The 13055-nt window shown below is 33.4% G+C and overlaps 1 protein-coding gene across 1 annotated transcript in view; it reads left to right on the top strand.

The window, feature by feature from the left end:
• LOC122711197 overlaps window positions 1-13055 on the top strand; it is a 70063-nt gene that overhangs the window by 7718 nt on the left and 49290 nt on the right. Inside the window, exon 3 of the mRNA XM_043929733.1 lies at window positions 5649-5709. Coding sequence (XP_043785668.1) covers window positions 5649-5709 — 61 coding nt within the window. The remainder of the gene's footprint in view (window positions 1-5648; window positions 5710-13055) is intronic.

The following is a 13055-nucleotide window of genomic DNA, read 5'->3' as shown; positions in this document are numbered from 1 at the left end:
CGTACGATGGACTCCTCTTCCCTCGATGGCGCGTTCACGAACCAAAAAAAAAAAAAAAAAAATATTAGTCTCAACAGTCTCGAGGTTAATGGCCGCGTTTACAGATATAATCGCATGTTGTCGTTAATCGATGAAGAAAAAGATGCGATCGATTATGCGTATTTATTAAAAATTATTTCCTCTATCGTATATACTTTGCTGTATATTTATCGGCTACTCGGAACGGAAGAGGAAATCTCTTTTAACCACAAAGTGGTATAAGACTTTCATTTCGAGAATAAAAATACCGATATGCAAATATTCTCTGGAAACGTCGTTCTGGAATATTTCCATTATTTTTTATCGCAGAATATATATATATATATATATATATATATATATATATACTTTGGCAAATCATAAGTGTAATTATCTTGTAAAGTTTCATCTTTGAATGAATAAAAACTTAGATCTGGATTTTGTACGCCCATCTTCGAGCAATCTCTTTTTATCACAAAATGGAATTTCGATCTGAGAATACTGTTACAAAATACGATTATGCAAATATTCTCGCATCACTTTTTATCACAAGATACTTTGTGTACACCTTAACGGATCGTAATTACCTCGTGTTGCTTCGAGGTTCGTTTTCTCGAAGAAAAAAAAAAAAAAGTTTCATCTTTGAACGAATAAAACAGTATCCGTGAAACTAGATTTAGGTTTTGTATGCCTATCATCAACCTCGAAGAAATCTCTTTTAACCACAAAGTACGATACAGGTATCTGCCCACAGATCTTTCAATCCTTGGGATAAACAAACAAAAAAAAAAAAAGAAAAAAGGAAAAAAAGGCAACAGCACGCATTTTCATCTTTTTTTTTTTTTTTTTTTTTTTTTACCACAAGATGCGTACTTTGTATACCTCGGCAAATTACAGTTGTGTAATTACATTCGTATCGCTTCGAGGATCGTTTTTTCTTTCGAAAGTTTCATCCTCGAATGATAAAATATAACATCCGTGAAACGTTTTGCACTGATCCATCGATCAATCTCATCCTCGATGCAGATTACGATGCGAAACTGCACTTTGCACCACATCCTTGAGATTATGTATAATTGGAACTTGGAACATCACGGATGGATAATGAATGAGTGGAAACGTTCGATCAGAGTTTGGGCATTAATCCAGAATTGAAAAAGTGGTTAGTTAAAAATTTTGAATAAAGTTGTACTTTTAGTAATTAATTACTTATTAAAAACGTTCGAATGACATTTATTACTAGCTATTATAGAGTTGTTCATACCTCGACCATTATAATTATTATATTTTGAACGACAAATCTACGTCTCACGGCAGAGTTGAGCGTTAACTTATTGAAAAAGCAACTGGTTGAAAATTTCGAATAAAGTTGTTAAGTAATTACTTATTAAAAACGAATGACATTTATTACTAGCTATTATAGAGTTGTTCATATAACCTCAACCATTACAATTATTATATTTTGAACGACAAATCTACGTCCCACGGCAGAGTTGAGCGTTATTTGAAAAAGCAACTGGTTGAAAATTTCGAATAAAGTTATATTTTAAATAATTACTTATTAAAAACATTCGAATGACATTTATTATTAGCTTTGTTCATATAACCTCGATCATTACAATTATATTTTGAACGACAAATTATCGTAAATAAAAGTAACTTTATTCGTAACTTCAACTTGATTAAATTTTGTCCATCACAGGGCAAATCGGTGGTTTGATTCTGCGCGATTCCACTCGTATACGGCAGTTTCACTATCCGATAAAGTCCATGAGGAGGAGTAACCTTCTCCAATATAACGAGCTCTATTGCTTCTGTTCCTCCACGGCACACCCTGCCGCGAGACGATTTGACACGAACATAATTGCACCAGTGTTAAAGATCGTGTTCAAGCCCCTAGAACAAGAAAATCGTCAATTCTGTAATATCTACGATAAAATTTTTAATCGCACGGACGAATAGTTCTTTCCTCTTCTTCTTTTTTCCTTTTCGTATTAACAATGTTGTACATTAATGGACACTCGAATTTGAACCATTCGATATTTTGCTTTGATACAATTCTATATTAATAGATGGATTATTCGAATTTGAGCGATTCAATTTTTTTGCTTTGATATAATATTTTGTTTCGATACAATTCTATATTAATGGATGGATTACTCGAATTTGAGCGATTCAATATTTTACTTTGATATAATTCTATATTAATGGATTACTCGAATTTGAACGATTCGATACTTTGCTTTGATGCTATATTAATGGATATTCAAATTTGAACGATTCGATACTTTGATAAAATTCTATATATTAATGGATGGATACTCAAATTTGAGTGATTCGATACTTTGCTTTGATATGAGTTTGAATGCTATATTAATATTCGAATTTGAACGATTCGATATTTTGATAAAATGCTGTATATTAATGGATATTCAAATTTGAACAATTCGATACTTTGATAAAATTCTATATATTAATGGATGGATACTCAAATTTGAGCGATTCGATACTTTGCTTTGATACAATGCTATATTAATATTCGAATTTGAACGATTCGATACTTTGATAAAATGCTGTATATTAATGGATGGATACTCAAATTTGAACGAGTCAATATTTTGATACAATGCTATCATCAAATTTGAGTGATTCGATACTTTGCTTTGATACAATGCTATATTAACATTCGAATTTGAACGATTCCATATTTTGATACAATATATTAATGGATAGATACTCAAATTCGATACTTTGCTTTGATACAATGCTATATATTAATATTAAAATTTGAACGATTCGATACTTTGCTTCACATATCCCAGCATATGCGAAAATAGTCGTTAAACCACTTTCATCACCTCACACCTATATATATATATATATATACATGTACATATCTATATTAACAACGTGTTCGTGTTTATTAGACAATTTCTCTAATACGCGCGTTTTCGTGGTATGCTGGCTTTCGATGTGTGAGAAATCGTACACGCCAACTCTCACTTTCCATCCGAGAACCGACTTGGATTTATTTATTTCACCGATATGGAATCCTAATAAGTAAGACAGCGAGAGAGAGAGAGAGAGAGAGAGAGAGAGAGAGAGAGAGAGAGAGAGAGAGAAAGAAAAATTCCATCCATTGATTTACAACGACGCTATTGGAAACGAAACCAGTTCAGGGTTGCGTGGATCCTGTCTTCGAGACCATCGGGTCCATCGGGTATAGAAAAAGAAACGGACGCAACGGTTGCAACAATTACACGCTCACCTAATCCCGATGGTGGTCGTGCCAGTGTACACGTAACGTCGATACCTAAATCGGCGCGGATTGGAAAATAAAAGTGTGTCGAGGGAGTAAGAGGTGTTTCTCGGTTGCCCTTGCTTCGTTCACCGTCATCGTCCAATCGCTTGGAGAACGTGTGACGCGTTCTCAAACCAATTTTACACCTTTTTCTTTTACAGAATTCTCCCTACAACATGACGATTACGATACAAAATTTGGAAGAATAATTCGAAAGATTCTCACGAGAATCTTTACAATTCTTGAAACCCAATTGCGCGCTTGATTCTTAACGTAATAACGCGCGCGTTATGCTGGAATATGGATCTGTTCGTAATAATTCTAACTCGTGTATACGAAATGATATTTTCATTTATTACAGACGATAATTAACCAATCAATAATATAATTAGAGATTATTAAATTAAGGGAACGATCGAACACGAGAAATTTGGATAAGGATTGTGCGCTATGGAGGAAGAATCGTCTTATTATTCAATCTCCAACGTTCCATTCGATTCGGTACGGAATGGTAGGATATTTTCACGACTTGTTACGAACGAAAAGTAATTAACGTTTGCTGACCAATGTTTGGCACGGTTTTAGCACGGGATAATGTAATTAGGAACGATCTAGGCTTAGAAACGCTCATCGAACCTTTCCCCATTATTCAATCGGCCTTTGCAAGTAGCCGCGTTTTAAGCCTTGCTTCTAATACAACCTTGTCACAGAACAGGTGGGCTCGGATTTCACGGGTGAAATTAATCATCGAGAGCACGTTGCTTGTCCTCAACTACGCCTTCGACTACGCCTTCGAACTTAATTTCAACGATCCTCGTTATCGAGGCCCATCTTCTTTCCATATTAAATTTATTCGATCTTTCCTCGCGTTGACCTTATCTTATTGTTCCAATCCCTTCGAGTTAATAGAAATTTGAATTTCATAGGATACGATGATTAATTGATGAGAGAGAGAGAGAGAGAGAGAGAGAAATTAACATAGAAGATCTTCTCGAGATCGTTCTCGAAAGTGCAATTTATCGGCACATCGTTTTCCACAGCCGGATCCTCGTGGTTGATAATCGAGTTTAATCGATGAGAAAACGCGGCTGTAAAATCGCACGATTCATACGTGCCTCGAGCGAAATAAGAGAGAGAGAAAAAGAGAGAGAGTCGAACGAATCGTGCCTGACATTTTCGCAACGACTTTTTCGCATCGATGACGAGCTGTTCGAGTATCTCGATCATCTTCTAGATCATAATACCCCCTTCACCAATCATTTTTAACATTTTTTAATCCTTAACTTTTTCACATTCGAGATCGATCATTATCAAGGAATAATAATACACGTTAAAAAAAGAAAAAGAAAAAAGAAAAAGAAGAAGAAATGGAAATTTCCAATATTTTTAATCCATCATTTCATTAAACGATTAATATCCAAATATTAAAAAAGAAGAAGAAGAAAAGATAGAGATTTTCAACATTTTTAATTCTCATTCATTATCATTTCACTAAATGATTAATATCCAAATTAAAAAAAAAATAAAAAGAAGAGATGGAGATTTCCAACATTTTTAATTTCCATTCATTATCATTTTACTAAATGATTAATATCCAAATATTAAAAAAGAAGAAGAAATAGAAATTTCCAGTATTTTTAATTCCCATTCATTATCATTTCACTAAAAGATTAATATCAAAATATTAAAAAAGAAGAAGAGATGGAAATTTCCAGTATTTTTAATCCATTAACATTTTATTAAATGATTAATATCCAAATTAAAAAAAAAGAAGAAGAAGAAATGGAATTTCCAATATTTTTAATCCATTATCATTTCACTAAATGATTAATATCCAAATATTAAAAAAGAAGAAGAAGAAGAGATGGAAATTTCCAATATTTCTAATCCATTATCATTTCACTAACAATTAATATCCAAATATTAAAAAAGAAGAAGAAGAAGAAGAGATGGAAATTTCCAATATTTTTAATCCATATTTTTAATCCATCATTTCATTAAACGATTAATATCCAAATATTAAAAAAGAAGAAAAAGAGACGGAAATTTTCAACATTTTTAATCCATTATCATTTCACTAAACGATTAATATCCAAATATTAAAAAATAAGAAGAAGAAGAGATGGAGATTTCCAATATTTTTAATCCACTTTTTGCTATTATCATTTCATTAAACAATTAATATCCAAATATTAAAAAAGAAGAAGAAAAAGAGATAGAAATTCCCAGTCAAAGCTTTGTCCCACGCCACCTGTTCTTCTCCCCTCCCCCCTTCCTTAATCGATTCTCTGGACGATCCAACTAACGAGCATCTTTTTTTCTCTTCCAGATCACAATAGCGAGGCACAGCACCACACGCGCGGCCCAAATACCCCAGCAACCGCCTACGTGTGAGTATATACCGCTTTCTAATTGTAGGCATACCAACAGCGATAACTAACTAATTAGCCGGAGGGGGTGGGAAGGAAGGAGAGTCAATCAACTTATCCATCCTGTGGGTGGCTTGTACGCCTGCCTCTCCATCAAATATACTGTTTCTTTTTACCCGGGAAGATCGAATCGCCATCAGATACGTACATATATATATATATACATAAAAAAAAAAAAAAGAAAAAAAAAAAAGAAAAAAGACGCTTTCCACGCGCTTTCTAAAGAGCACAATACTCGAGGAGCACAATCGTCGACGACAATGATTCGAAGGAACAATGACCGGTTTACGAAGGTGGATTCAGTGGTGGTAATTAGTCGGTGGGTAGGGGGAGGGCGGTCGCTTTGATTGATCTGGACGCTCAATTAATCGCGCTCGTGATTAATTATCGGCGATGGAATAAGCGGGCTAATTAGAGATGTGTTTTGCTCCCTGCTCCCTCCGGCAAAAATCTATCTATCCTTCCTCGGTTACGGTTGCTCGAAGATGATAGGGTAACGATTACTGGGTGGAATATTATATCTGTCGATGGATTTTTTAGTTTGTATTTATTTAGGTAAAAAGAAAGAAAGAAAGAAAGAAAAGTGTATATAGAGTGGTATATAAATGTTTGGAAGAAATATCGACGTAAAATCCATTTTTTTCTTTTTTATCATTCACGAACGTTCCACGTAATGATAAATGAATTTCTTGGAAACAGGTTGAACGGAGAGATTGATCGAACGTTAAATTAACTATTAATTACAAAGCGGGTAAAATAAAAATTGTTGCATAAAATGTATATTTATAATATCATTTTCACATTTGAAAATAAATTTGAGAACAACACTTTTCACATTCGATATTAAACGAACGATTGAAAATTTGTGTAAAATCAAATGATCTTTTGAATCTTTTGAATGCTTTCCTGAATCGATCATTACCTTTTGTCTATCCATCGAATGGAAATTCGTTTTTGCGTCGAAAAGATTGATCGATCTACCTTAATAGCGATATTTTTTTTTGTTTCTCTTGGTGATTGCTATGAATGCTTTAAGTCTCGTATCCTCTTTTTTCTTATGTATCTTCCATATTTCTTACTCGAAGATATTTAATACATCGATTGCCACGAGGATATTTTTCTTCCATCGAAAAGATATTTATCATGATAAAATGTTATACAGTATTATTATATCGTGGAAAATTATCAAAATTATGCGGATCAGTTTTATTATACATCAATTGCTATAATAATAAAAAAATTTATAGCAATATAAAAGTAAATATACCATACACTGAAATTATAAACGTTCTTACTTGCCTTTTTTCCTTTCTTATATTGCGCCAAAGCATTCGACGATCAGTCGTTTCGTCCGAACGATTAAGAAAATTAATCGCGATTCACAGGTTAAAAAGTATCGAATTAACGAGTCGATAAACGAGAGAGAGAGAGAAATTACTTCTATATAATTTTTTTCACAACGAAATGGAAATGGAATTCGATTAATTAAATATCGAATCGAGGGAGGAGGTTATGAGAAAAATTATCGAATTCCGTGACAAAATAATCGGTTAGAAATGGAAATTCGTGTGCAATAATAATAAATCGGGAAGAAAGGGAAAATAATGGGCGAAGAAGAAGAGAGTGTTTCCAGACGAGCGACGACCTTCCTTGGAAGACATTGCTTCGGTGGAAGGTGAACGCAGCCGTGCGACCTAGATTCTCGTGTGGCGACCACGGAGAAAGACCACGGTGAGGAGAAAGATGCTGAGCAGGAAAGAAACGAGATGACGATTATAAACGAACACACGATTTCCTTCTCGGCATCGACGCGAATCGAAAGTCCCCCCCCTCCCCCCTCCCCCTCCCCCTCCCATATGCGACAGCCGCGGCCAAACACTTTCTGCCTTTTACCTTTTACCAGTTATCCAGTTTCGCTTTCGGAATTTCACCGCCATATCGTTCCTCTGAATTTTCGGAAAGAGAGGATCACCTTTTCAAGTCGAGTAATCAGCGTGCGAAGAAGAAATAAAGAAAGCGTGTCTTTGTCGATATAAGAGAACTTACTTTTCTGTCAATGTTTTCGATCCATCGTTTACGCGATGAAATTTCTCCATCATTTGGGAAAAACCCTCTTTTCGTCTATTAATCACGATGATTGCACAAAGGAGAATAAATTGTATTCCTTTCGGAATGGGAATCCATTTTGCGATTTGGATCGAGGAATTTCTTAATCATTTGTCAAAATTTCGAAAAGAATTCCTCTTTTTTATTTTTATTTTATTTTATTTATTATTTATATTTTATTTTATTATTTTTTTATCGAGTAATCAGGATGCAAAAGAATATAAGATGTATCCTTCTTGACGTAAAAATTAATTTTATATTAATATTTTCTTTACGCGTTTCGAATCCATTTTTCGATGGATCGTGAAATTTTTTAATCACTCGTCTAAATTTTGAAAAGATCCTCTTTTTATCGAGTAATAACGATGATTGTGCAAAGGAGAATAAAATGTATCTGTAAATGTGTCTACGTGTTTTGAATCCATCAACGGATCGTGGAATTTCCTCGTCATTCGTTTAAATTTAGAAAAGATCCTTTTTTTATCGAGTAATAACGATGATTGTGCAAAGGAGAATAAAATGTATCCTCCTTGGCGTAAAAATGAATTTATTTTCTTTCGAATCCATTTTCGATGGATCGTGCAATTTCTTAATCATTTGTCTAAATTTCGAGGATATCCTCTTTATATCGAGTAATAACGATGATTGTGCAAACGAGAATAAAATGTATCTGTTTTACGTGTTTTGAATTCATTTTTTTTCAATTTCCTCATCGAGCAATAAGGATGATTGTGCGTCCTCTTTGACGTAAAAATGGCTGAATTTTATTTTCTCTAAATGTTTCGAATTCGTTTTTTCAATGGATCGTGGAATTTCCTCATCATTTGTCTAAATTTCAGAAAGATTCTCTTTTCATCGAGCAATGACGATGATTGTGGGTCCTCTTTGGCGTAAAAATGGCTGAATTTATTTTCTCTAAGCGTTTCGAATTTTGCAATGTATTTGTTTAAATTTCGAAAAGATTCTCTTTTCATCGAGCAATGATTGTGTATCCTCCTTGAAAAATGATTAAATTTATTTTCTCTACGCGTTTTGAATCCATTTTTCAATGGATCGTGGAATTTCCTCATCATTTGTCTAAATTTCAGAAAGATTCTCTTTTCATCGAGCAATGACGATGATTGTGTGTCCTCTTTGGCATAAAAATGGCTGAATTTATTTTCTCTAAGCGTTTCGAATGCATTTTGCAATGGATCACGGAATTTCACCGATCATTCGTCACGATTCGTTTAAATTAAAAATAGAAAGATCCTCTGAAAAGATTCTCTTTCCATCGAGCAACGATTGCGCAAAGGATGTATAAAGGATACAATAACGCGTGTATCCTTTTCTGCGTAAAAATGGCCGAATTTATTTTCTCTACGCGTCTCGAATCTAATGGGTCTCGTTTAAAATTCCGCATCATTGACGATCTCTGGCGAAAACGAGAAGACTCTCCTAGCTATGACTCCTAGCATTATATCGACTCTCGACAAATTGCATATCGATAAGATCGAAGTTTTCTGCAAGCTGTGGAAATTGATTACACGTTGCCACGCGTGCAATTATACACATAGCGAATAAAACTTTCGTTCGTCTACATAATTATTATCATATCATCGGGAACTTACTCACTTTGAACGAGCCAAATTTAAGGATGAACAAATTTTGCATTAGAATGTTACGAAAAAAAAAAGAAAAAAAAATCGTCTCAATAAATAGAATAAAACAAGGAACGAAGGAACAAATTTTGCATTAGAATGTTACGAAAAAAAAAATCGTCTCGATGAATAGAGTGAAACAGTCGAAGGAACAAATTTTGCATTAGAATTAGAATTTGAATTAGAATCTTACGAAAAAAAAAAATCATCTCGATGAATAGAATGAAACAGTCGAAGGAAATTTTGCATTAAAATGTTACGAAAAAAAAAGAAAAAAAAATCGTCTCGAATAGAATAAAACAATCGAAAGAACAAATTTTGCATTAGAATGTTACGAAAAAAAAAAAATTGTCTCAATAAATAGAATAAAACAAGGAACGAAGGAACAAATTTTGCATTAGAATATTACTAAAAAAAAAAAAAAAACTCGATGAATAGAATGAAACAGTCGAAGGAACAAATTTTGCATTAAAATTAGAATTTGAATTAGAATCTTACGAAAAAAAAAAATCGTCTCGATGAATAGAATGAAATGTTCGAGAAAATAAATTTTGCATTAGAATGTTACGAAAAAAAAAAGAAAAAAAAATCGTCTCGATGAATAGAATAAAACAATCGAGGGAACAAATTTTGCATTAGAATGTTACGAAAAAAAAAAAAATCGTCTCGATGAATAGAATGAAACAGTCGAGGAAACAAATTTTAAATTAGAATGTTACGAAAAAAAAAAAAAAAAATCGTCTCAATAAATCGAATGAAATGTTCGAGAGAAAAAAGCAAAAAAAAAAAAAAAATTGTTTCGATAAATCGAAATGTTCGAGAGAACAAATTTTAAATTAGAATGTTATGCAAAAAAAAAAAAAATCGTCTCGATGAATGAAACAATCGAACAAATTTTGTATTAGAATGTTACGAAAAAAAAAAAAAAATCGTCTCGATAAATCGAATGAAACAGTCGAGGGAACAAATTTTGTATTAGAATATTACGAAAAGAAAAAAAAAAAAATCGTCTCGACGAATCGAATGAAACAGCGGAGAGAAAAAGAATCGGGGAAGAAAATTCAATTCTACTACTACTTCACTTGGAAAACTCTACTATCGTAATGGATTTATGTAACCACTTCGATTACGTTACCTCGAACAGACGATTAATGAGTCGGACAGCTTTTTACCGCGACGTCTGACGAATCGAAAGTGCCCTCGCTTCTCGACTTTTACTTTTTTATCGTTCGCTTATCTACCGGCCGTCTACGACACGCAACCAATTCCCCCCTCCCCCCTCCTCACAATGTAAAAAAAAAAATATGCGATATGTGGCGTATTACTTCTTCCAAAAATTGGAAAATCGAGTTTCTTCTCTGGTGGATTTTCTTTTTAAGAAGAAGAGACCACAAATCGTCTCGAGATCGAACGAAAGAGGATGTGTGCTAAGGTTAAGTAAACGTTAAGTTGTATCCTTGGTTACTACCAAGAATTTTATTTTATATTGTTCCAAGTGCCGAGCGAGTAGTATTCGATTCATCGAAATTCATGAGAGATTATCTCCTCTCTTCATCGCGCTTTTACTTACATCGCGGAAATTTCACTCTCTCGACTCGAACGTCTTTCCCTCTCGACTTCTCTCAACTTTTCGACTTCAAGTAGGGAAATTTAAGAATTTCTCTTAAGAAGTTATGAACTTGTGAAGATTTATCTATAAAAATAAAAGGAGGGGGGGTAGAGAAAAAATTATATTCTGTTCGCGGAATTTCTGTTCGAAGAATTTCTCGAATATTTCTCGAGTTACGCGGCGAGAGAAGTGAGATCATCCCGCGAGTTCGAGATACATAAACGGAGATCTCGAAACGTTCGTGCCAATTTATTATCAAAGTTTTTAAAACGTCCAGTGACAAACGTATATCCGATCTCTCCGATTTCACGGATTTTCCACGGCAGAAAATAGAAAGGGAACAGTTTAAAAAACTCGAGGAACTTTGTTTCGTAAAGAGAGAGGGATCTAACGAAGGAACGGATAGATGTTAGACTTCCAATTCTTCGCGAAGCGGAAAACGTTGATCGTCTTGGATTACCATAATGTCATTGTTTGTCTCGACAACAGGTTGGTCGTTTACTCTTCTCGAGGAGAAACCGCGCCTCCGGAGGAAAGTCGTGTTTTTTCTTCCTTTCTTTCTCTTTTTCTCCTTTTTTTTTTTTATTTTTTCTCGATGTTTGCACGCGAAAAAAGTTTTTCATCTGAAACGTATCATCGTATTATTTCTTCTATTATTCTACGCGCGTATTTTGTTTTTTTTTTTTTTTCCCCTTCAACAAATATTACGAAAAATTTCCCTCGAAGGAAAAATTGTTGCTCGAAATTGAATCCATGATGATTTGATTCCTTCTTACATTTTTTTCTTTTTTTTTCTTTCGACAATCGGCGTACGTGGATTCTTCTCTCGAGACAAAAATCCCGAGACGTTTAATTTTAATTTCATTATCTTCACGACTCGTGAATATAAATAAATAATAAAGTTTAGTTTTATTGTATTGTGAAAAACCGTTGATTTATTCAATTAACGAACGGGACGAGATTTCCTTTTGCACGTTCACTTTTCATTTCGCCCCTATCGCTCGTCCAAGGTAAACTCCAAGGCCGTTTCTTTCTGTTCGAGGCGCGCTCGTTGCGTATTGTTCTTGTTATTATTATTATTATTATTATTATTATTATTATTATTCATTGGATGAAAATCGCGCGTTTCGTAAAAACGCGATTTATCCTTAGAGAGATAAAAAAAAATATAACGATTACAATTTCAGAATCATTATTATTTCTTAAAGGAGTAAAGACGAATCTTTTTCCAAGGTAAATCGAGAATAGGAGAGTATTCAGAAATATTCCAGAAATATTATTATAGTTTGAAACAATTAAATTAAATTATTCGTTCGATTATAATCAAACTTGTTGATGCGTAATTTATTTTTATTATATTATATACATTATGGACGTTACACGCGTATTGATTATATATATATATATATCTTTCAATCGAGATCCATAACACAGATCCATCCATCACGATTTAAAATCTTTTCGAAATGTAAATGCATATCTATCATCGGGTTAAATAGATTAATACAATTTTTATAAGACTGCTTTTTTTTTTTTCATTTATTATAATAAAAGAATAAATCATGTACAAATTTTCACGCGATTCCTAATTCTTAATAATTATTAATTACTTTTAGCTTAGATAAATTCTTTTAAGAAGAAAAAAAAAAGATGAAAAAAACGATCCATGATTCCCTCGCTATTTATAAATTTTTTACGACACGCCTGTTCCACCGGTTAATAAAATTATTAATAATAATACTATTCGAGATTAGATAAATTTATTTATTATTTCCTCCCCCTTCCTCCTCCCCTTCCGACGAATGATTTATGATCCATGATTCCTCTCGCTATTTATAAATGTTTACGACGCTATTCCGCCAACGAATCATTCTCACTTATTTATTATTAAAAACCTTCCTTCTCCTCTCTCTCTCTCTCTCTCTCTCTCTCTCTCTCTCTCTCTCTCTCTC

The sequence above is a fragment of the Apis laboriosa genome, unplaced genomic scaffold, assembly GCF_014066325.1.
Source record: "Apis laboriosa isolate Shangri-la unplaced genomic scaffold, ASM1406632v1 scaffold16_cov148, whole genome shotgun sequence".
In the NCBI taxonomy this organism is placed as follows: Eukaryota; Metazoa; Arthropoda; class Insecta; order Hymenoptera; family Apidae; genus Apis; species Apis laboriosa.
This window is presented reverse-complemented; position numbering and strand designations above follow the sequence as displayed.